The following is a 24310-nucleotide window of genomic DNA, read 5'->3' as shown; positions in this document are numbered from 1 at the left end:
TTTTAAAATTCTTGAACACTGTACCATTTACCTTTTTCCTATTTGATTTGTTTGCAATAGTTCAGAGTGTTGTTTCCTGCTTTTTACACAACAATTATGTGGCTTTTCAATCCACTTATTTCAAGCTCTCTTTGACTAAGAATTTTTATTTCCCTTTATTTCCCTTTTCCTCTTCTTCCTTCTGTTTTATTCTTTCTGTTTCCTTTTTTATTCTCTACACATACCCCATGTATTCTACTTACTATGTATTTATGGATTTGGTATTATTTTATTTGTAAATGTTTTTTATCTTTCTTGCTATCTTCTTTAGCCTTGTGTGTGCTTCTGTTTTTATTTTAGTGTATTTTGTGTTTAGTCTGTTTTCCTCCACGACATCTTTTATTCTTGCTACTGCGAAGTTTGCTTCCCTTTTACTTTTAAACGTGATTCCTTCCAACACTGTGCATATTAAGTTAACGTACAGGCTGAGTATATATTCCACCACACATTCCTTTCTTTCTTCTCCTTTTGCCTTGTTCATTTTCTTCACTAGGCTACTCAGTGTATCGCCCACTCCTCCCACTCTTCCTTCTTCTTTTACGTTTTCATTACTCACTTTTCCCTCTACTTCATTTTCTCCGTTTACCACTCCCCTTGCTACTCCTTTTCTTCCTCTTTCCCCTCTACCTCCTTTCCTTTTTCCGTCACTCACCTTTATGTTACTGTAGTTGAACTTGCTGTTTTTCACAATTATTTCCTTTATACTTTCTATTATTTCCTGATTCCCGGTCACTTTCGTTTGCATAACCAGTGATGTTATAAAAATTTTTGTGTTCGCTCTCTTTTTTTCCAGGACTTCCACGTATATTCTAAATATGCTTTGTACTGCCTTTTCTGTCTTCGTCCCCAGCACTCCCAGCACACGATTGTTTTCGTAGAACTGATGCGCTATTTCTTTCAACAGTGCTACAAAACACCCGTTCAGCCTGTTTAGGAACATGCTTACATCCTGCTTTATTATCAACTTAATGTTTTGTTCTGCTACTCTCTGTACGTTTACGTCTGCTGACAGCAGGTGTCCGAATACAAATGGCACTATTTCCTGTACACTAGTCAGTCTGTTTACCACTATTACTTCAACTATATCCATATACAGTTTACTATTTTCTCCATCTCTCTTATTACCATTCCTGCTGCCAATGTTGTAATAATTGGTTACTGTACTTGTGAACAGGTTAATATACTTTTGCATCACTACGTACAACACTTTCAACAGCTGTTTTCTCTTCTTATCGCTTTTACTACTGGCTCCTTTGCCATTACCATCTTCAACTGTTCTATCACTACCATCTTCAACTGCTCTATCATTACCATCTTCAACTGCCGTTTCACTGTCCATATTACTATGGTCGACATCCATCTCATTCTCTTCCTTCTGTTTTTTCTCTTTCACATTTTTTGTTTTTTCTGAATTCGTTGACAAGGTCTTATACACATTCAGCATTTGCTTCAGTATTAGAATTAAATCGCCAAAACGGTTCTTAACATCCTCTTTACAGTACTCATACAACTCGCTCAGCATTCTCTTAAACTCTTCATGGTCTACATTGTACAGGTTCCCTATGTTACTCAGGTATCTGCAACAACACTCTATGAAGAGTCCTACACATTTTTGTTACTGTCACTATACATTCTTGCACATTTATTTTAGCGTACATTATTACCTATTTATTTTACTACCTAGTTGACCATCTACTTATCTATACAGTTACCCACTTTACTATTAAATCACCTATTTATCTTACCAACTTATTAAATATATACATACAAACATTCATATAAATACACTCACACATTCATATACACATTCATATAAATACTTATCTATCCATGTATCTTAATTCTTACCTGATATATTGTATACTTCTATTTCTGTGTACAGTTTATACATTTCTATGAACAATTTCATCACCTTTTTATCAACTTCGTTGAATTCACTTATGCATCCCAGCTGCCATCCACTCTTATACACACTCACATCCACCAACATTCTATTATTTTTCAACATCTTCATTACTCCTTTATCATCTTCGCGTCTATTATCTTCTCCAACACCTATTTCTTTTATTTTTAGTGTTTGCAGCTTCTTCTTTAGGGTTTCCAGGTGATTGTACGACTCTTCTCTTATCTTCTCAATATACTCAACGTTGTTGTATGACATCAGCTGTATTATCGACCTTATTAGTATTGGCGAGTTATAGTTTACCAACGACATTATACTGTTACTTATGCTTTTCAATTCACTTAAGATTTCCTCTTCTTCTTTCTCGTTATCCTTCTGCGGATAATACTGTTGACTATCTTTCTGACTATCTTTCTGGCCAGTTTTCTGTTCTTTACCTTTTCTATTCTTTGTCGCTTCTTCTTTCAGGTACTTGTATACTATGATAACCAGATTGTTTATCAGTATGATCAAATTAACTTGATTAACTTCCAGCTTTGTATCATTGATTATTCTCAGATACGGTATGAAGTACACCAGGTGTTTCACAAACAGTCTTGCGTGCACTTCTCCGAATTGCTTAAACACTGTTAATATTTCTGCCAACTCGTAGTAGTTGCGTCCTTCCGCTCTCTTGTATAGGAACACGTCCAACAGTTTTTCCAGCCAACACCTCACTATGTCTTCTGATCTTTTCAGCTTCTGCTCCTCATTACCACTCACATCTCTGCTGCTACTTTTACCAATGCTGGTACTACTTTCAATGATAGTATTACTTTTGATGCCAGTATTACTTTCAATCCTAGTACTACTTTTAATGCTGCTGATACCTTTTGTGCTACTATCATCTTTAACTATGCTGCTACTCTTTACACCTCCAACACTCATGTTACCCCTTTCACTGTTACTGTTTCCATCGATGACACCATCATTATCATAAATTTTACTTGCCACATTTTCCCTAAAAGTTCCATTCACTTGATAATAATAACTTATTGGATCCTTTATCGCCTTTTGATTACTTTCATAATAACTCATCATTGTCACTATTGGATTGACAGTTCCGTTGTACGACTCCATTTTATACAGCAGTATCTTCACCAATTTTTCCAAAAGCTCCAGGTCTTCATCACTGATCAGCTGCTTACATGTACCAACTCCTCTACTATCGTCAGTACTACCAATTAAGTTACTAGCATCATCAGTACTACCAATTAAGTTACTAGCATCACCATTACTACCAACTCCACTAGCATCATCAGTACCAGTTGTCTTTTCTGAACTCAGTTCCGTTACTCTATCCATAATCTCTATTGCGTACTTAAAGAAGACGCTACACATCAGGTTATACAGTGCCTTTTTTACTCGTGGGTGTTCTCTGTGTGTATCTACGATCCTCTGTGCCAGTTCCGACACCACATCCATGCAGTCCTTTATTCCAACTATGCTTAAATAGCAGTGCACCAGCTTTACTGCCTCCGCTCTAATCTTATAGTTTACGTCCTTCGTACACCACACTATTCTACTCAACACCTCCTTATCTATGTACTTTAACATTTGTTCTCTACATTTCCCAACTTCTCCTCCTTTACCTCTTCCCATACTCATTTGCTCCTTACTTTCTTTACTAAGACTTACTATGCAGTTACTATACATGTTTATTATCTGCTGCCTCACGTACGTGTTACTGTCTAACATTGATGACATCAGCACCTCCCTTATATCACGGTTCAACAAATACCTCTGGTCACTCAGCGTTATCTCCGCCATAAAGTCTATTGACAAATTCCGAATGCCTTGTTCATTTGCGTTGTTGATCACCTCTACTACGCTGTCCACCACTCCGTCGTACAGCTCGTATAATCCGTTACACACATACACCTTCAGCATATACTCCTCTATTTTCTCATTGCCATAACTATTTTTGTAATCATTGCCACAACTATGTTTGTAACAGTCACCATAACCCTCAACATCATTGTTCGTCACTTGCGTTACACTTGGTGAGTATGGGTAATTGATTACATTGTCGTAGTTTATATTTTTCAGCATCTTTTCCAAGTCTCCCTTGTAATTTCCATTATGCTTATACAGGTGCTTAAATATTTTTATAAAGAGCCTCAGGTCATCCACCTCTTGCACATTACCTTCATAACAGTACTTCTTGAGCAGTATGTAAAACACATACGTATCCATTCTACTCCACTCCACGTGACTGCTATCTATGTTAATGTAACTGACGTAGTTGATGATATAATCCTTCAACCTCGTAAACTTATTGCCTTTCTGTCCATCTTCTTCTTGTTGTCGTTGTTCTTTTCCATCATCTTCTTCTTGTTGTCGTTGTTCTTTTGCATCTTCTTGTTTTCGTTGTTTTCTATCTTCGCCATAGTTATCAAATTCTTCTACTTCATCTGTATAAGCCTGTAATTCACCTTCCTCACTATAAAAATCACCCAAATACTTCGAATTCAAGCAGTACGTCCTTAACGTCCCCCTCATTTCGTTGTATATACCAAATATCTTCGTCGATATCACCATCAGCAGCTTAAGTGAGTGCAACCTTGTGGAATCCCTTCTTCTCACTCTATTCTCCACGTCCCTCTTTACTCTTCCTCCCTCGTAACTTAAATGTGCCATAAACACTCTTGCCATTTCCAGCACCAGGAACGGCGTAAACATTTGCGTTGGACTCTCCAAATTCGCCAGTAACATTTGAATAAACTTCCTATAACTTTCAAACTCCACTCCTTCTTTGTAAAATGCCTCTTCTATGAACCTCTTCACCACTTCTTTAAACACCAAATACGACTCTTCACCTTCTGGTGCCAACACACTTTTGTCTACTTCTGATATCAATGTTCCTTCTTTATCTCTCTCACTTCCTATAAATATCCTTTCAAACAACATTATTACCACATTTACAAATATTTTATTACCTAATTCATTTTTTATTTCATTTTTTATCTCTATATTACAATCTTCTTTTTTGCTATTATACATTTTTTTTTCAATTTGCGATTTACTAACTTCCTTAGTCTCCTCTATTTTACAAACATTATTGTACACATTATTATTAAAATACACGATATTTGACGCTACATAACTCAGTATTTCCTTTATCTGGTCAACTTGCAGTCTTCTTACTATTTCCTTACACACTCCGTGCGCTCTAAGTGTCATCATATCTTTTTGACATCTTCTGTAGCAGTACGGAAAATACTCTTTAAACAGTTCCACCAGCTCATCCAACTTCAAACACCTTATTACGTATATGCTATTATCCAATATCGATTCAAACAATTCCTCCTCGCTCCTTTTTCTTCTTGATTCACCAAACACACCTTCTTCTCTTACAGACTTTAGTACGCTCAGTAAGCTGGCGAACAAGTCATCCGCTTTCAGCTTATTCTCCTTCAGTATCTGAATTGCCACGTTCAGCACGAACAGTTTATACTTCAGGCTCCCGTCTACTGTCCACTTTCCCACAGATGGCGACAACACTTCAGCCAATATTTCGATCCCTTCTTCCGACGGAACTATGGCAGGCACTCTTTCCAATCCTTCGAAATATTCTTTATCCAGAACACACTTAATCAACTCATCATCCGCTGTTCTTCTCAATGTTCCTTCCACATCTGGATCAATCGGCGCTTCGATTTCCATATTAATTGATTCATCGGCATCAGGATCCGCTACTTCTCCCGAATCTAGGCTAATTATTTCTTCGTTGGCTGACTCAATAGACTCTTCGCCACCAATCTTATCAAATTCGTTTTGGGTTGAGTCGTGGTCAGTTGTACTTATCAAACTCAAGTCTGCCGTGTTTAATTCGGTGTGTTTATCCATACCTTTCTTATATCGTCTGTCGGTTGGCGTAGCTAACAAACAGTATTCCTCCAGAACAACATCATCTATTTCGTACAAACAGTCATCTCTATTCATAAGAACATCTAAAATCGTTTTATTGGTCATACGATTAGGTGTATAGTCATTGGAGTCAATCTTCGGTTTTCGCTTACACATGATCCCAATATTTTCTGAATCACTTAATAATAATCTTTTGTTACTCATTTTTAAACTTTTAATTGGTTTATTCGGTTCGGAATCATTATAATTTACGACACCATTTCCCATGGAATGAAAGAAGCTTTCGTCCAACTTTGTTGATCTTTTTTTAAAACCATTTATTCTCATTTCCAATCCAATATTAGATTATATATGAGATATGGTCAATTTGTTTAAAATTTTCCCATCGATTAGTTGGAATTTACTTGTACTTCTCTGAAGGTAAACACATGTTGAAAACCACGAAGAGTCAGGGTATAATCATCTGATTAAATATCACAACGCATTTTCCAATTTTTAAACTCTGTTTGGAAGTCCACATATTAAATAATCGTAATTATTAAACATGCCAAAAATCCTATTGATACGCCGTACCCAATTTACCACATGATTGAAATTTACAAGACGCTTAGTAAAATTCTTTAATATAATTTGTTTTTTAACTGTAAATAAAATGAACCATAAGCATAGAAGACGCTCTGAAAGCAGAGATAGTTCCAGAAGATATTCCAGCGACGACCGTAGTGTTTCTAGAAGTAGCACCCCTAGAAGACATAGAAGGAGCAGTTCTAGAGGTAGAAGAAGCTACTCAAGATCGAGCAGGTACTCTTCTAAGGATTCCAGAGGCCGTTCGAGTAGTTATAGTAATGATGGCCACTATAAAGGTATTTTGCATCTCTTTTATATTTTGTAACTTTTCAGATCGCAAAAACCGCTTTTCATCACCCTTGGACAAAAATACAAATGAAAAGAAACAGATTAAAGATCCTTCAGCCTCTTCGCCAAAATTACAGTCGAAGCCTAGGGCCCGTAACATGGCCTGGACTCTTCCTAGGATGAAAGAAGGTTCTAACAATCATGCCCGCAATGTAGGTGGCCAAAGGAGAAAGGCGTTGAGAAACTTTAAGCCCAGAAAAACATTTGACTCCTCTGCTAATAAGAGTGTTTTAGTAGATTACAAATATGAATCGGACGAGTTTAAAATACAGAAGGTACGATATTATATTAAGATATGTCGTATAGAATAAGAGTTATTGATAAGCAACATTAAATACACAACTATAAGATATAATAGTTGGAGTTAGTAATTTTTTTGACAACATTTTTTAGGAAAACCAAGCCAAGGTTTTAAAGGAAAAGGAAGAGCTAAACAAGGAAAACCATAGACTGCTCGCAGAATATACACAAGAACTGAATGTAGGCTTTGGTTAAACAGCCAGCTCCTATTTAGATATCCACTTAATTCTGTTTGTAATAGCAAATTGCACAAATTAATGACGATTCGCAGACACTTGTCGGAAACTTATCAAGACTATCCAAGGATTCCAAGGAGTATCAGGAATCCACTGAGAAAATACAGGCCCTGAAGAAGGCAATGAAGGACCTGATACCGGAAGAGAAGCCTGCAACGAGGCACAAGCTTAAGACGTTCAGTAAACCCACGCTTGAACCGAACATTAAGTTGGATAACAGGGAGACTCGAGTTTTCTTCTCCAGCCTGCCCGAGTGCGCAAAAGGTACAGTGGTAGCCATTTAACTATGCAGTTGTAGTACCAACAGTTAGGCAAATAGGTAGTTAGTGGCAGTTTTATCAGCATCTGGGTGTATCCCTGGATATATGATTACTTTGTCCGCACACACCCAATGACAATACGACGTCAATAAATCTCAACTTATGGAATGTGTATACAATATGTATACAATATGTGTTAACATGTCCCTTTGACGGGCTAATCGTCGTTCAGGTAAGGGCAATCTGGCCAAGTGGATTTCTGAAAACTCTAAGGTGCTGGTGCCCAAGGAAATCGCAATGCTCGCTTCGCAAGGCGACTCGTACGAAGCAGCCGTCATACAGTACAAAACACATGAAACGGCACAGAAGGTTCGTTATAGCCCACACATTCCTCGTAGGTGCTGAGTTCCTGCAAACTACACGGAATCTCAGCCTGCTGGCTGCCCAGCACTGAGCCCGAGACCTCCAGGAGCGACGACCAATTCTCCGCAGACAGCTTCAGGACCAAGGACACTACTTCAGAGGTAGTTTAGAAGGCCTGAGCTTAAAACCACTTCCTTTTAGGTAGACGTAGACTACGGCGGACTCGACGACTGAGATTCCTAACTTTTACGTGCTTCCGTCATTCTTGTGCTGCCTACGACACAACACCCGAATGATGTTCATTGTATAATTTGTTACACTGTTGCGTACACGTGTTTTTATCGGCAGCACCCACACAATTTTAATTTAGTTTATATTCACGACGATATGAGTTCGAATCTGCGAAAGCTGCGATTTATGCAGAAGGGCGAGGACAAGCCCCAACCTCCGACTGAAAAGGTCGTAAACACGCTGATTGGGGACGAATCTGTCTGGATAAGGCCAGGGTTCGAGGAGTTTCACAAGAAGCACGACGAAGCTACCGAACACAAACAGAAATACCACAAAATTAAGTACATGACCAGGTACGCACACTGGCCCTAACGTTTTTTAGGCGGTCGTTCAACGGAGCCAACCCGTCCGTCGAGGCCTTCATGGTTAAGTTGAGGAGGAAGCCGGCAGGCTAACGCGTTCGAGTCCACGCTATATTTTGAGGCTCGAAATGTAGTATATTTGTTCGTTTGTCGACTGAGGCCACTCCTGGTAGGGTATGTTGAAGAACTTGTACCCCGATTTACTTAGCAGTCTCCTTTTCAGCCTGCTGTTCAGGCTGTACTGGCATGGGAACCGGCCAAGCGGTCTCTTCATTATCGCATTCACTCTAAATAATTTGTTGATAAGTGGTTATCGCCTACTTAACTACTTAGTTCCCTAGTTGCGTACCTTTCATTCATGCCGGTCGCGTAATGGTAGGGTCCGTCCACCTCTATGATTGCGTTTTTAGACGGGACGAAAATGTCGACGAGGTACGGGCTTATGAAGTGCTCCAGCAGTGTCTCATAGTTGAATGATTTTAACACGCTGTCCACTTGCACATGTGTGTTGCTGGTGTTGTGGTCGATTTGTGAGAACACGGGCCTAACCTGTTCCAATCCAGTGAGGAATTCCCTCAATCCCATTTGTGTAAACAGCCTTTTCAGTCCGTGTCGTTCCAGTTCGGCCGATCTGTTCAACAGGTTCAACTGCGATATAAAATTAGGGTACTGCTGCAACTCGATGGCTCCGGATTCGCATAAGTTTCGTGCATACTCAACTGATCTGGCAACTACCGTGTCGAGGTTCCTGTTAAATTTTGAGCCGCTGTAGTGCGTGTTTATACAAAACTGTATGATTTGCGATATTGCTACCAACTTTGCACTCGTGGACAGCTCCCTGTCCAGCAAGCTTTCTATCACTCCGTCCCCTGAAAGCCTTTCAAATATTCTCTTTGCGAGGGGGTTAGCTCTCGATTTTGTTCTCTTAATCGTGTGCAGGAGTATCGATGTGTTTCTTATAGATTTGGTTGAAATAAATTGTGGTTGATACTCAACACACATTCGGCGGACTATGTGTGAGACCAGGGTGCAGTTTTTGCTTCCAACCATCACCAGGTACGGCACCAGCGCGTTATCGTTCTTCCTCCTGAGCTCTTTGGACTGCTTCAAAATTGATTTTCCGAGCTCCACAGTCAAAATGGTGACCAGGTCCACTCCGTTCAGGTTTAACAGCTCCCTATATCTCACTTTACATTTTTTGCAAACTGCTGGGTTTTTATCAAGTTCAAAATTGCAGCTACATATAGGCACTGTTGACCTACAGTCAAATTCCCTGTTAAACTTTACTTTTGACATAATTTTACACAGTCTTGAGATTTCACTTAAGCTAAGTGTGCGGTCGTTCCTGTTCAGAAAGTTGTACAAAACTTCACACAGGAGCACATAGTACACATCTATCAGTTCATTATTGTCTCTGATTCCATATTTACAGCATTTTTCCATGACATACAGAAGTTCTCTGCATTTTAAGTGCCTTATGTGCCTCTGAAAGTTTGTAAGGAGGCACAAAATGGTCGTTCTATCATCTGCATCCGTTAAAAGCCGATACCACTCCTCAGCATCTATGCTAAATAAGTTTTCTAAGTAGAAAGATCCGATATCTAACTCCCTTTTTAATACGGATGACCGATCAGGTGCATCAGTATGATTTTGATGGCTTGAATCGGGCCCTTTTCGAACATCTAACCCACTACCGCAATAACCAACAGCGTTATAATATTTTACAGGGCGATATAGGTAAGGTGCTGGTTTATTTTGGGAAACTAGGTTGATTCGATGTTGCTGGTGCCTTATCAAGGAAGGCATCATTTTCACGCACACACAACCAGCAATATCACTCCCTAACGGAACTAATTTACTTTTAGCTGCAAGGATTGACGGAATCATCCTAAAGCGCATACTTTCACATAGTTTCGTTTTGTTGTGGGTGTAGTGATTATGTCTACAAGATCACTTAATATATATTCTCGTAGTTACTGTATACACACACGCAAGTACAATAAATCAGTCTATTGTTTTTCTTCGTGCACTCAATATATGTGTTAGGGCATGTCTTCCCGAAAACAAAATAAAAATACTGCAAACAAGTTACAAAAAACGGTAAGTTCCACTCCTTTTACCTTTTCCAGGGCAAGTTCACCAAGGAAGAGAAGGAAATTTTGGATGCTGCCATTGACAAGTTCATTTCGGAGAACTTCGACTGTTCTCGCGAGGACGCCATAAGCAAACTCATCTCGAAGCGCGGCAAGAGCCCCTCCATCCTCACTCTCATCGGCAAAAAGGTTCTCCCCGACCGCCACTCGCGCTCGGTCTACAGCTACTACCGGAGGCACCTGCTCTCCCACAAGGCCGGCAAGTGGAGCGACTACGAGCTCCTCATCCTCCTCAAGTCGTTCTTCCTCTCGGGCTCCTACGAGGGCAACAGCTGGAAGGCCGTCTCCCGGGTCCTCAACCGCTCTCCGGAGCAGGTGCACGACAAGTTCCGCGAGATTAAGCCCTTCATTCACAACTACCGCGCCCTCGTCACTGACCCGAACCTCTCTGACTCCGACAAGGTCTCCAAGATCGCCACCATTAATCGCAGCCCTCCCGGCGTCGAGGACGACGACGCTGAGGGCGTCAGCCGCGTCTCCGACATCAGCGAGCACCAGCAGGAAATCTACGACTACATTCGCTCGCTCATGCTCAACACGCGCCGCCTGGCTTCCCTTGAGAAGATCCCCTGGTCCAAGGTCCAGGAGAAGTTTCCCGGCTACTCCACCTCGAAGCTCCGCATTCACTTCAACATGTCTCTGCTCCCCAAGGTTTACCGCAAGGTTTACCCTGAGTTCAGCGGGAAGCTCGTTTCTCGGCTCACCATTCGCTGGATTCGCAAGCTTCTCAAGCGCCCCAACTCTGAGAGGCTTCGTTCTCTCAAGGACATCGACTTCAAGTCCAAGTTTCCCATGCTCCCTGTGATTTACACTACGCACTGCACTCGGAGGGCCCTTTCCAAGATTATTAGGAAGTACCAGGTTTACGCTGCTCGCTCTCAGCGTCTCTTCATCGACTCCGAGCTCTCCGCTGCCGAAGTCGAGGAGCTGAAGAAGATTAACCCTAAAAATCTGGGTCGTATTTTTTCCAACAAGTACATCAGGAACATCATCAAGTTCGGCTACAGTGAGCTTGAGGTTAAGCACTGGAAGCTCCACGACAAGAACGTTCTTCGTTGCATCAAGAACAACATTCTGCCCGAGTGCACGCTATAGGCCAATCATCTTCTCCAACTCTGCTTTCGTGTAGCCCAGCACCTCAGGGCTTCTGCCGTGGTCTTCTTCCAACTTCACTCTTTTTTTTAATGTAGTAACTATGTCCTTTATTTTATCCATATCCTTACCACTTATCGACTTTAGATTTATTTTTTTAATCAATTGGCTTTTATACACATTGCCCCCTGCTTTCTCAGAAACTTCATCAATGGAATCCTGAGTAACAAAGTTTGATTTCACACTATATATCAGCTTATTCGCAAGTGCTATATTTCACACGTAATTTAGACAATATTTAACCTAGATGTGTAAAGACTACCTTGTTTATTATACAGTTTGCTTACCTTGTCCGTGGAAGGCTCCACCTTTTCTAGTATCGTCGTCGCAAACGCCAAGCACTCCCTAGAATTAGTCCCGTCGTACATATTCAGTATCAAATCCGATATTTTACACGTATCTTGGCCCGGTTTAATGGCTGAGAATGCTTCTAGCCCCTTTTGTCTATATAGCTTTATCAGAGTCAAGCAGTGCTTCAGAAAATGGTACTTCTGCAGATACGCCTTCTCCTCTGCTATTCTCACGCTCCTCCAGCACGCCTTCTCGAAGTTTTCGCACAGCTTTTGTATCTTTTCTATCTTATATCTCGTGCCGTATATTCTTATGTGCCTCAGGGACCCCAAACTGTTCCCCTTTCTGACTCTGGAGCATATCCACATACTCCTTTTCAAATTCTTAAGTATAATTTACACTATGGTACAAATGTGTGATTACTACTCATTTATACATTTATTCTGTTGTGCGGTTATTCACATGTGTGACCACGCCTATTTGTTTTAAACTGTCGCACGAACACTTAAAATCATATTAGTTATTTACAAATTTAGTAAATTCCGGGGTCTTCCAGGTCAACTTCACTGGTTTGCTCCAGGGCGTTCTGCTGCTCATTTCCATGCTCTCCGTGCAGAGGTACACGCTGTCGTTCGTCGAGACCATGACCACGTGACTGTTGGTTGGCGCTATTGACAGGTCCGTTATGTACTCCTGCACCTTTGCGAACGACATCACGTCGTCAGACTGGTCCTGCATTAGCTTCTGGTACACTCCCTCGAACACGCAGTTTGTCGCCAGATCTCCGAACTCGAAGTTTCCCAGCTCTCCGATCATGTTGCATGAGCCTATTAGGAAGGGCACTCCTGTTCTTCCGTCCTTGACGCACAGAATCTTGTTCACTGTCGCTGCAACGTCTTTGTTTCCCCGGTTCCTTACCTGAGATTGCCGCCTTTGAGTACAGGTATGATGCCTGCTTCGCCATGTTCAACTTTTCTTCTCCTGAGCTTAACACAAAACACTTTATTGTTCCGTCCGAGCATCCGCAAATCACTGTCAAGTTCGACGACGTTTTGTTTCTGAACCTCCATGCTATTGTGTTTATGTTTATGTTTTCTGAAATACTGAACGAATTCAGTTTAACGTCAATATTTTCCACGTTAAAATCCTTTACATCGAATGCTGGCACGAATACCATGTGCAACTGTCCTTTATCTGATCCTATTGCTACCCATTGTCCCTTAACTTCATCTCCTTCTTTCACCAGTTGGCTGTCTGCCTTTATACACCTTATGTATTTCCTCTTATCATAAACTTCTCCCAGCAGGTTTTGAAACGATGCCAACTTTTGTCCAGTCGTACAGTCGTATAAATTTACTGTCAATTCCGGCCATTTTTCAACTCCTGTGCTCACGTAATTTCATTATACTTACCTATTATCACGTTATTATACAAAAGATCTATATCTATGCACTGTGCTAGGTTTTTCGACTCAATTACTACGTCTGGTCTCACTCTCAATGCCAATGGGATGTATCCGTCTATGTACAACGGGTTGTTTATTAGTGACTCGAATTTGTCGATCGTTTCCTCCGATATATCCCAGACGTATATGTACCTATACATCCGTTAGCTCTGTTTTCACCTCCTTTTCACATATAACCTATTTTACTTACCCGCAATTTGTGTTACATATTAGTTTTTTTTTGTCGCTTGTGACCAGCAACTTCTTCACTGTTCCAATGATTGGGGACAAGAATCCTACAAACTTTAGAGACGACCTGTCGTTTTTGAACTTAAATATCGATATTTTTGAATATGGGCCCAGGTGTCCGAGGAATACTAGGTTATCTGTGCACAGAACTGACGAGAAACCCTGTGTGACCTTCTCATCGTAACTCATTGTTTCCAAAGAATATCTGTGACAACTTTAAAGGATAAACATTATTTTACAGCACCATTTAATTTTATTATACTTAGCGGAACATATTTATGGGCTTTATCTACCACCACTATCATACACTCAACCAACACATTATTCATACTATTTTAAATGTTTTTTTACAGTGTTCAGTGCTTTTGTGTATTCCTTTATTTCCTCATCGTACAGGTCCGTGTTAAACCTTTTCTGCTTATCCTTCAAATTTTCCAGATTATTTTTTAGTTTATTTACAAACTCCTCTGTTTCCTCATCCTTTTCCAACTTCTTCCCCTCCTTAATCGTTTCCATGATTCGTTCTAACTTTTCCTTCATTGTTTTTCTTTTAAAATCCAGCTCACTGTTCATATGCTTTACTTTATTATTTTTAATCATCATGGCTCTTCCTCTCTAAACGTTGTTAATTACTTTTTTTGTCTGTTAATTTTATCTTTTATGTCTATGTGTATACTTTTCTTACCTTAAACAGGTGCTTAACAACTTGATCTTCGTCCTTTACATGTACCTTTAGCGCCTTACCGTCGATGAGGTATTTGTCCATGGTCTCCGCCGCAATTTGCGCTATTTCGCTGTTTTCAAATTGAACAAAGGCGTATCCCTTCGATCTATTCGTCTGTACATTAATTATATTTACTATCTATTCGTTTCAAATACCTTTTTTGACTTCATTAGCCTTATCTTCACAACGTCTCCAAACTGGTCAAAATACTTCTTCAGATGCTGTTCTGTTAATTCCTTCGGCAAGTTTCCGACGTATATTATGTCCCTGTTGTTCTTTTTATATGATACTTCCCTCTCCATCTTTATCAAATTTCAAATCAACTATTACACTTTTACTAAATCAATTTTGCGATATAAACGTTAATTTTCATACAATTATAGTAATGAATGTCAATATACAGCTAATTCTACAAATAATATACAAATATATATATAATTATACTAACTTATTTTGTACAATATAGTGCAATCTGTTATACATAATTGTTGTTTATCGCGTCCAAATCATCCAGCGAAATTCCGAATTTCAGCTTAAATGAATTGTCGAGCTGTTTAAACTCGTTTCTGCAATATTCCAGGTCCTTTTCGTTGTCGACAATTATTTCCCTCAGGCTGCCTAGCGAGTGGGCCAGAAAGTCGTCCTCCTGGTACACATCGTGCTCCTCGTCCCATATTTCGACGTGATACTTGAGCGTTTTGAGGAATCTGAGCACCAACTCCTGGTTTTTAATAATTGTCGCCTCCGCGTTGCAGAAGGCCCTCAGGAGCCTCTTGTAATGTTGGAGGCTTTCGAAGTTAAAACACAGCAGAAAGAGTATGAAGCTGTATTGCAACTCTCCCAGCACATACATATACTTGTTTTTGAACTCGCTTGCCCTGTACCCGTCCTTGTTGTTTTCGTAGTTCTCGCTCATTGATTCCAGTACGTAACTCGTATCCATGTGCATACTCGTCAGCATTTCCGGCGTTATTTCCTTAAATCTGTTTATTCTGCTGTCGCTCGCCGGTATATCTGAGTAGCAGATTGGGCTGTAGTCCTCCTCCACGGTTTGGTCAATCTGGCAACTTGTTTTTGGGGACACACTTTCCCGTTTTCCCCTCAGTTCCTTCAAATTTATACTGTTACGGAACCCTCTTAGGTTTTTTGCGATTTGCTTGTATTCTTCCAGTGTTTTTGACTCGTCGTCTTCTGTGTCACTCAGCTCCACCCTCATCGTGGCGTTCCTCAAATCCTTCTCGTTTCTTCTATCCATCTCCGACCCACACTCTTCAAACACATCGTTTCCTGCCGTTTGACTCTTTATTACCTTATTTATCGGTCTCAGTTTTACGATAAGCTCGCTGTTTATGCAGTCCGTTATGTTTGACCACAGTTGCGATAAGTTCTGGGGAATCTTCGACATTTTATTTTTCAAATGTCCCATTATGATCGACTCTTTGTAGTTTTGGTTGCTGTACTCCTCCACCTGCTTGAATAGCGGCCCCTCGCTCGCCTCCGCTCTCCTGTACACTCTCAGCTCTCCCTTCTTCAAATACACGAATTCTCCCAGCCTTCTTTCCTCTAAACACCGTTTTTATTTTTCCTACTTCTCCTTACCTTCTTCCTTCGTCTTTATGTACATGAAGTGTGCTCCTGGCTCCAGGTTCCATATCCCCGACACTTTGTTCGCCTCTGGCAGCGCCACGAAGTCGAATCCCACCACCTCTTCATCTCTCTGGTCCAGGATCACCACCACTGTCGATTCTGCCAGATCGTCGCTCATTATTTAACACATACTATACATTTATTACATTATTGTGTCACCTTAGGTTATATCGTGTTTTCCTCTTCCTCACTTCCTCCCTCTTTTCCTTCTCTGGGTTATTTTTCAGTCTCGAACTCCTTCTCGTTGGCTGTTCTGCCATCCTAATCTTCCTTTTTGGCGACGACTTCGCCGTCTCCTCCTTGGCTCCCTCCTCTCGTGTGTGCGCTTTTGACTTTTGCGTGCCTTCCCACACTTCCACGACGCTTCTTATCTTCGGCCACAGGTACGACATTGTCACTTTCCACTCTTCTGGCGACTCGAACTGTTCTCTGATTTTTTTTAGCTTCTCCTTCAACTCTGCTGCCAGCTTACAGTACTTGCTCGAGGGCTCGTTAAAGTCCATGCAATTCCCTATCATGAGGCTTATATCTCCGCATATCCCCTCCGGCGTCCTGTAGTATTGGTTAAACAGTCTTTCCACGATCTTCCTTATGCATATCGGCATTGTTATGTTCTTCCAATAATCTGTCAGCCATCCTTCTTCTTCCTTCGCTTCCTCCAAGTCATAGAACGTTCCATAGTTACTTTCCCTACGTGTTATTTTTATTTAATTTAACTAACCCTAGGAGCTCCATCACTGCCTGTTTATCAACTTCCAGGAATGTGTTTAACTTAATTTCATTGATCAATGCGTTGCCACCAACTCCGTTAACTATCACGTTACTGGTACCCGTATTGTCTAAGGAGTTATTGGTACCAACTCCGTTAACTATCACGTTACTGGTACCCGTATTGTCTAAGGAGTTATTGGTACCAACTCCGTTAACTATCACGTTACTGGTACCCGTATTGTCATCCATAGAGTTACTGGTACCCATATTGTCCATGGAGTCACTGGTAGACGTGCGACTACTCGTTATACTCCTACCGTCACATTGATGGCTGCTACTGCTACCTTTACCACTTGTGCTACCTCCTGCCATCGACCCCCTGCCACTTTCGTTGTCAATGCTGCTGGTTCTACTACTTTCACGGCTTCTTAGGTTTCCTCTCCTTGAGGAACTGTTTGCTCTACTGTTACTCATGAACCCGTTTGATTTAATTCTAATCGGATATCCATTTTTGTAATCGCCGTTAACATAACTCGTGCTGTCTCCTGGCAACTCTATGTCATCGTCTGGGTACCCGTTTGGCATTTTTATGTACTCTTCCACCTCTTTTATGCTCACTGATCTGCTAGCGACGCTACTTCCATCGCTATCACCTGGACTACTATTTGCATCGCTGACGCTACCGTCACCAACACCTCCACTGCCACCCTCGTTCACCTTCACATTGTCCACTGATATACTCCATGCATCAATCCACTAAATTAATCACTTGATTTTATTTTTTCCTCACCTTTGATTTATCTTCGTCTTGCACATTTACTGCGTGGTGTCCTATGCTGTACGATGCTTTTACTATTTTATTCAGTGTGCTCATATCTATTTGACTCCCTAACTTCGTTGGCCTTTCTACTTTAATTACTTGCTTTACTCCCTTAACTTCCACTTCTTTTACTTTTCCTTCTATTCTACACTTTACTTTCGACCCTACTTCCATCTTCTTCATGTTATATATGCTCATTAGGTAGTCTCTCAACAGTATCAGCCTCGTCTTCCTTGTTACGAATATGCATACGTCTTCAAACTCCTCTGTGTACGACCCTATGAGCACACATGGCACTATTATCGATTTCTCTAAAAATTAATTTGTTTTCAAATGCATTTTTATACTCTCTTTTACTTGTGTAACTCCCTGTTTTTAATATCTTTCCATCTTCCCAGACACATACCATTTACCTATCTACCTAAGCAAATACCTATCTACCTAAGCAAATACCTATCTACCTAAGCAAATACCTATCTACCTAAGCAAATACCTATCTACCTAAGCAAATACCTATCTACCTAAGCAAATACCTATCTACCTAAGCAAATATGTAGCTACCTACCTATATAACAATACACCCAACTTATTATCTAGACAACTATTTAGCACTGTATTCAACTGCTTACCTGCAAATATGTACGCTATATCCACCACTTTTGCCAGTATTGGGAAATTCTTCTGTGTCAGCCAACTTAAGTGCGCGTTGTGCTTGTCCTCGAACAACCCACTCGTCAGCACTATGGCGTCTCCCTTCTGCACGTTGAACTCATTTTCGAAGGAGTCCTCGTCGCTCATCAGCCACTCTCTCGCCTCCTTCGATATGAAACACTCGCTTGACAAATACTCCTTTTCGTACTTCGTTGCGCAGTCTACACACGTGAAGATTTTACACACCAGCGGGTCGCAGTGGTTGATTGTGTTAGCTCCTCGCGCCTTCCTCTTGTGTTCCTGGTATTGTGCTATCGCGCACGGGTAGTGGTACAACTCCTTGCACTTTTCGCAGGCCACCGTTGCGAACTTCGACCCGCAGAAGCTGCACTCATCGAAACTGCATCTAACGAGCACCTCCTACATCGCTATTAGTGACTACTCATATACTATCCACCATATGCTTAGGTACAAATGGCCTGTACTTAAAAACTACAATATGGATACTATCTAACCATGTGCCATTTTGACACCAATACTACCTATTTAACCAATCGTGCAACTTACTGGCAGATTCAACAGCCTGTTCGCCGCGTCCATCTTAACCCTCGACGTCAACAGGCACGATGCGTGCGCGAATATGCTTGTCGACGACTCCACTCTCTTGAGTAGCCCGAAGTAGTCGTCCAGCTCCGCGTGGAACCTCCTCGGTATTCCCATCGGACCCACTATCGTGTTTTCGAAGAGTCTACATGCTGGTCTGAACTCCGTTCCTCTGCTCAATATTGTCGAGGACAGCTTCTGCGACTGCGTCCTCGTCAGCTTCGAGTAGTCTCCCCTTTCTCCTATTCCGCAGAATACGCAATTTTTTCCCGAGTAGTCTTCTCTCCCTTCTCTCGTGTACTTCACTTGCACTGGTCCTATCGCCACACTCAGGTTCCTTGCCCACTTTACTTGTCTCTCCTCCGTGGTATCTCTTCTTCCTCTCTTTGTTCTGAAACTGTATCCATCGTTCCCTACTTCTTCATCTTCTTCATCCTTCTTTCCTTCTTCCGACTCTCTCTTTACTAGACGGCTACTTTTTCTCGTTCCTTTTCTCAGCTCTTTGACTTTTGCCCTTTTTGCCCTCATTGATCTCGTCACTCTTTCTTCTGGCACGAAATCATCTTCTGTGTATGCATCTTCTTCATCGTCGTAGTCGTCTTCTTCCTCATCTTCTTCTTGGTCCAACTCGAACTCTCCATCGTCCTCTTCTTCTTCTTCTTCTTCTTCATCTAACGATCCTTCTTCTAATGGCCTTTCTTCCGATGGTGAGGACATAACCAACTGATCCCCCTGGATGTTACTCATCGTGTCAGTGCTGCTTCCCCAAAACGCGTTGTTTTCTCTTTCCCGCGGCGTCCGCGTCGTTCGATTCGACATGATCTGACGATCACTTAGTGGCGACGAGTACCCTATGTATCTTGACCTCATTGACGTATCCACTAGTGACTCCACGTCTGCTCTTCCTGGCGGCGTCATCACTGCTTCTGGTGTCAGTGATTCTGCCAGGTCTTGTGGTCTCGCTGATGGTGGCATTGCTCTCACTATGTTCCCGTCCTTGTCCGTTAAACACTTCAACTGCACAAACGAATCTTTCACTGATGCGTATTTCTGTGCTCTTTCATTCACTGTCAGGTAGTTTTCACAGACTGTGCAATCTCCCAGGTAACAGTGATACTCCGATTTATCGTTCTGTGCTGCCTCATCGTAATTACTATTCGGGGTCACAGTCGGACTCCCATTCCGAGTACCATTCAGCGTCGCTGTAGGATTCTCCGTAAAATTGGCAGTCGCACTCCCATTTATTCCACCCGTTACACTCCCATTAAACCCACCATTAAGTTTACCAATCATACTCCGAGTCGGAGTACCATTATCTCTACTAGTGGCAGTTTTATTGCAATTTTGTGTCAAAGTTCTCCCATTCATGTTACCAGCTTCTTTATTCTCCGTATTCCTTTCTGAACCATACTTTCCTACTATTTTCATCAACTGCAGATATTGATTAACTATCTTTCTCACGTCTCCACTTTCATCCACTTGGTAGTGTGCTTCAAAATATTCCTGAAACCCTTCTAACCTTGACATGGTTGAGTATATTATGTTCGAGTCCACTGACGTTCCAGAGTTTTTTGAAGCTTTACGAGCACCAATATCTTGACTACCACCACTATTACTGCCTGTACCACCTTCTAAACTTCTACCATTCGTTGTCAATTCACAGTGTGTATGGTTAGTAACATCCGTGGTTGTTGATTCCGTTTCTGTATGCTTGGTATTACTCGTTGTTAGTTTACTGTCTGTATGGTTAGTAACATCAGTGGCTGTTGATTCCGTTTCTGTATGCTTGTTACTATTATTGGTTGCTAATTCACCGCCTGCATCGTCCGTAACATCAGTGGTGGGATTGAGCGCAGAGTCGCCGTTGTTGTCGCTGCTGCCATTTGAAACATCTCCCTCAGAGCTGCCTTCACCTTTGCAACCACTGCTTGCCTCAATAAGCACATTAGTGGCGCCGTCGTTACTGGTGTCTGGGTTGTTCTCAGACACGTCGACACGCCTGAAGTCGCCTCCTTGCTTTGCCGCCCTGTAGTGTTGTACTGGCGGCCACCTTCTGAACCCTCCCGTCGTGTGCATGATAACGTTGTTTTTCCTCTCGTCCAGGAACACCACCGGCCCTCCTTCCAGCGACTTTGTTATTTTTTCGTAGCTCGCGTCCCCGGTCAGCGTGATTGGCACGTTCGAGAAGCTCGAGTAGTACTTTCTCAGCTTAACGACGTTCGGCTCCGGGCCCGTGTACGCCGAGTTCGCGTAGCTGATCGAGTTGCAGTAGAAGTCCAGGTATGTCGACTGGAATGTCGGCGTCCTCTCGTAGAGCGTCGTCGGGTCTGCCGAGAATAGCGAGAAGGAGCCGTACTTCTGCGCCGCCACGAACTTGTGGCCCATCGGGTGCCACTGCACGTCCAGCCAGGTCGCGCTCGCTCCGAGGCTCATTTTTTTGAGCAGCACTCCTTCCTTCACGTCCAGGATCGCCACCAGGCCGTCGTAGGACGTCGCCACGCAGACCTCTTCGCAGACCGGGTTGAAGGCCACGCAGGAGACGTGGTAGCTCAGCGTGTCGTGCAGGAAGTCGCTCACTCTTCTTCCGTCGGTCGTGAAGAAGGAGAGTCCAGACAGGTTCGTCCTCGCGTGCGCGATTGCCTTTTTGTAGTTGTACCTGCTCACCATGCTGTCCGCCACGCAGACGTACTTGTCGTGCGAGGACCAACAGAGCGAGACCACCACGTAGAGCGTGTTGTTCGAGATGCTGCTCTGGCTCTCCCTTTCTCCCGGCGCTCCTGCTCTAGCGCCCGACTGGTGGCTGCTCCTGTTCTGGTCGACGTACTGGTGCTGCTTCTGCTTCGACTTGTGGCTCCTCTCCTGCAGCCCGTTTCCGACGGTCAAGGTCGACCCTGGCTTCGTCTCCGCCCTACTCGAGTCTCCCTTTCCCATAGTGTTCTTCCACCTCTCTATTGTCTTCGTCGTCAGCTGCTTACTTCTGAAGACCTCCTCTTCGTAGGACCACAGGAATATCTTTGCGTCGTCTGAGGCCGAGATGTGGTTCGTCGACGTGTTTGCGAAGCACACGTCTGGGCTCAGCACGTGTGCGTCGTTCACGAAGTTAAGGAAGAGCTTGTCGAAGTGCTCCGACTCCATCTCCGAGCCCAGGCCCGAGCTCATGCACGAGGGCAGGATAAGGCTGCTCGAGAGCTTCCCGTAGTGCATCGTCGGGATGTTCGGCGTGCTGCTTTCCGGCGCCGCCGTGTTGAAGAACGTGAAGTCCGGAATCGCTTCGTTGCAGAACTTTTCGAGCTCCGAGGCGTTCTGCGACGTCCAGAGGAACATGCTCTTCGGCACCGACGCCTGCTCCGCCTGCTCCTTTCCGTCGTGGTGCGATATGCTCAGGTTCAGCCTTTTGTTTTCTCTGAACTTCTGCCTTCCGCAGAACACGCACGTGTTTATGCACGTCACCGAGGACTCAAGCTTCGCGTCGCAGCGGCAGAGCCCCTCCTCCTCGTGTCCTCGCTTGACGACTCTCTCTTCCTCTCCTCTTCCCGGCGCGTCCATCTCCTCGAGTTCGCTCGGGTCATTTAGTGGTATCATCAGCAGTGCGAATCCTGACTTTCCTATCAGGTCTCTGTAGCGCCCCTTTATGTTAAGGTTACTTTTGTGGAAGGTGTCGTTTTTGATGAAGTTCATCCCCGTGTTGATGCAGTCCAGGTCTCCGCTTTCGAAGTCCTGGTTGTCCAGCGGCTCTATTCCTATTGCCGTCAGGTACGCTCCGTTGAAGGACGACTTCGACAGGTCGTAGGCCGTGATGTTGTGGTTGAACAGGTCCAGGTAGTACAGCGGCGTCACCTCCGTGTACACGTTATCTCCTGAGGACGAGCTCAGCAGCTCTCTCATCTTGTACACTCTCAGCGTGCTGCTTGCGTCCAGACTTACGATCAGCGTTTCGTCCAGCGACTTCTCCCACACCCTTCTTTCGTGGTCGTCCATTCGCCCTCTTCCTTCTTCGCTCTTCACGCTCAGGTCCAGTCTGCAGTCGTTGACCAGGAACCTCACCCACAGGAACTTGTACGTGCTCTTCAGCATTCTGTGCGGCCTGTAGAAGTTGTAGCTCACTTCCCACAGCCATATCTCTCCTCCTTCGCACGAGGAGACTATGAACGCGTTCGTCGGGTGCACGTCTATGTTCGTTATTGCTCCTGAGTGTCTCTTCAGGCTCATGATTGCTTTGCAGCTGTACACGTCCCACAGCTTTATCATCCCTTCGGAGCCTCCTGTTATTATCACTTCTCCGCTCTTGTCGAACCTGATAACTTGCACTTGCGGCGGCTCGTTGTACGACTTTTCCACGTTCAGGTCGTCGTAGAGCACTTGGTGCGCCCATATGTTTACTGTTCTATCGATTTTTCTGAATATAACTTTAAAATCATCGTTGATTTGCTCTGTGCTTCTTCTGTATGTTGGATCCAGGCTTCTTTTTAGTATTTTATGGTACACATTTTTATATTTTTTATTTTGTATTCTATTCCACTTGCTGTGACTAATAACTTTAAGTTTTTTCTTGATGGAATCACATGACTTTTCTATCAGGTCGAATGTATTGAACGAACTTGTTTGATTTTGCAGGCTTCTTGAGAAATCGTAGAGCAGGGACGATATTACTTTTGACACTGATTTCAATTCTTCCTTTTCATCTTCTCTTTCTCCTTCTGGCGAGCTTGGTTGTACCCTCTTTCTTTCTAATACTTCCTCGATGTGCTTGTCACATGTTGAGGCCAATATTTTCAGTACTTCCAGTTCTAACTCCTTTTCTGGTTCTATTTTACAAATTTCGTCCGTTTCTGTTGCCATTTGTGCTAAAATTGTCCCCAACTTCTGGGATTTGAATCTCGTTCATGATTACACTCTGCGATCTCTACTCCTTCGTTTTCATATACATTTTACTTAGAATATACACATTTACTATTTTATTACATTACATTTACAGTTTTCTGTTTTACGAATTACTAATTTTAGTAAAAACACATTTGTTTGTGGGAATCGTTTTGATTAGTTGCCTTGTGGTTATTTTTCCACTACTTGGTTTTCTATTAGAGGTTTCATGTCTTGGCGCTTCGATCCGAATCTTTTCATTCTAAATGCTGGTTTTCTGATCCTGAAAGGCAGGCACTTTGAGCCGAATCTTTGCGGAGGCTTCGGGCCCTGGAGCTTTATCGACCTCGAGGACAAACTCAGTGTTGATCCTAGTTTATTTAACAACGCCGACCCTCCTGATCTCGATAGCACATCGTCGTTCAGCTTGTGTCGGTCTACGTTTGTTTAATTAAAAAAAGTTTGAGTCAAACTTACATTGTATAAA

General features: G+C 42.6%; 9 protein-coding genes across 9 annotated transcripts; 3 read left to right on the top strand and 6 right to left on the bottom strand.

Moving 5' to 3' along the window:
- Positions 1-268: 268 nt before the first annotated feature.
- Positions 269-6178, bottom strand: TOT_010000983 (conserved hypothetical protein; the record flags this gene model as incomplete). Its single annotated transcript, XM_009691534.1, has 5 exons — positions 269-523; positions 692-1641; positions 1888-2301; positions 2380-4255; positions 4391-6178. 5 exons carry the CDS (start codon positions 6176-6178, stop codon positions 269-271), a joined length of 5283 nt encoding a protein of 1760 aa, XP_009689829.1.
- A 325-nt stretch (positions 6179-6503) lies between these two features.
- On the top strand, positions 6504-8235 carry TOT_010000982 (conserved hypothetical protein; the record flags this gene model as incomplete). The annotated part of the gene is made up of 7 exons (XM_009691533.1): positions 6504-6714; positions 6752-7041; positions 7160-7246; positions 7308-7566; positions 7795-7931; positions 7961-8086; positions 8137-8235. 7 exons carry the CDS (start codon positions 6504-6506, stop codon positions 8233-8235), a joined length of 1209 nt encoding a protein of 402 aa, XP_009689828.1.
- A 77-nt stretch (positions 8236-8312) lies between these two features.
- Positions 8313-8611, top strand: TOT_010001340 (conserved hypothetical protein; the record flags this gene model as incomplete). Its single annotated transcript, XM_009691532.1, has 2 exons — positions 8313-8509; positions 8539-8611. The coding sequence occupies 2 exons, from the start codon at positions 8313-8315 to the stop codon at positions 8609-8611; spliced, it is 270 nt and encodes an 89-aa protein (XP_009689827.1).
- Positions 8612-8627: 16 nt separating this feature from the next.
- Positions 8628-10405, bottom strand: TOT_010000980 (uncharacterized protein; the record flags this gene model as incomplete). Its single annotated transcript, XM_009691531.1, has 2 exons — positions 8628-8805; positions 8868-10405. 2 exons carry the CDS (start codon positions 10403-10405, stop codon positions 8628-8630), a joined length of 1716 nt encoding a protein of 571 aa, XP_009689826.1.
- Positions 10406-10677: 272 nt separating this feature from the next.
- TOT_010001339 (uncharacterized protein) lies at positions 10678-11766 on the top strand (the record flags this gene model as incomplete). Its single annotated transcript, XM_009691530.1, has 1 exon — positions 10678-11766. One exon carries the CDS (start codon positions 10678-10680, stop codon positions 11764-11766), a length of 1089 nt encoding a protein of 362 aa, XP_009689825.1.
- TOT_010000978 (uncharacterized protein) lies at positions 11761-13996 on the bottom strand (the record flags this gene model as incomplete). The annotated part of the gene is made up of 6 exons (XM_009691529.1): positions 11761-12018; positions 12132-12459; positions 12677-13001; positions 13033-13497; positions 13527-13711; positions 13770-13996. 6 exons carry the CDS (start codon positions 13994-13996, stop codon positions 11761-11763), a joined length of 1788 nt encoding a protein of 595 aa, XP_009689824.1.
- A 141-nt stretch (positions 13997-14137) lies between these two features.
- On the bottom strand, positions 14138-14833 carry TOT_010000977 (nucleolar phosphoprotein; the record flags this gene model as incomplete). The annotated part of the gene is made up of 3 exons (XM_009691528.1): positions 14138-14422; positions 14493-14645; positions 14687-14833. The coding sequence occupies 3 exons, from the start codon at positions 14831-14833 to the stop codon at positions 14138-14140; spliced, it is 585 nt and encodes a 194-aa protein (XP_009689823.1).
- Positions 14834-15006: 173 nt separating this feature from the next.
- On the bottom strand, positions 15007-16296 carry TOT_010000976 (uncharacterized protein; the record flags this gene model as incomplete). Its single annotated transcript, XM_009691527.1, has 2 exons — positions 15007-16094; positions 16131-16296. 2 exons carry the CDS (start codon positions 16294-16296, stop codon positions 15007-15009), a joined length of 1254 nt encoding a protein of 417 aa, XP_009689822.1.
- Positions 16297-16333: 37 nt separating this feature from the next.
- TOT_010000975 (uncharacterized protein) lies at positions 16334-23802 on the bottom strand (the record flags this gene model as incomplete). The annotated part of the gene is made up of 5 exons (XM_009691526.1): positions 16334-16868; positions 16900-17645; positions 17680-18020; positions 18339-18780; positions 18928-23802. 5 exons carry the CDS (start codon positions 23800-23802, stop codon positions 16334-16336), a joined length of 6939 nt encoding a protein of 2312 aa, XP_009689821.1.
- Between the last annotated feature and the right edge of the window lie 508 nt (positions 23803-24310).

This window comes from Theileria orientalis, chromosome 1 (genome assembly GCF_000740895.1).
Source record: "Theileria orientalis strain Shintoku DNA, chromosome 1, complete genome".
In the NCBI taxonomy this organism is placed as follows: Eukaryota; Apicomplexa; class Aconoidasida; order Piroplasmida; family Theileriidae; genus Theileria; species Theileria orientalis.
This window is presented reverse-complemented; position numbering and strand designations above follow the sequence as displayed.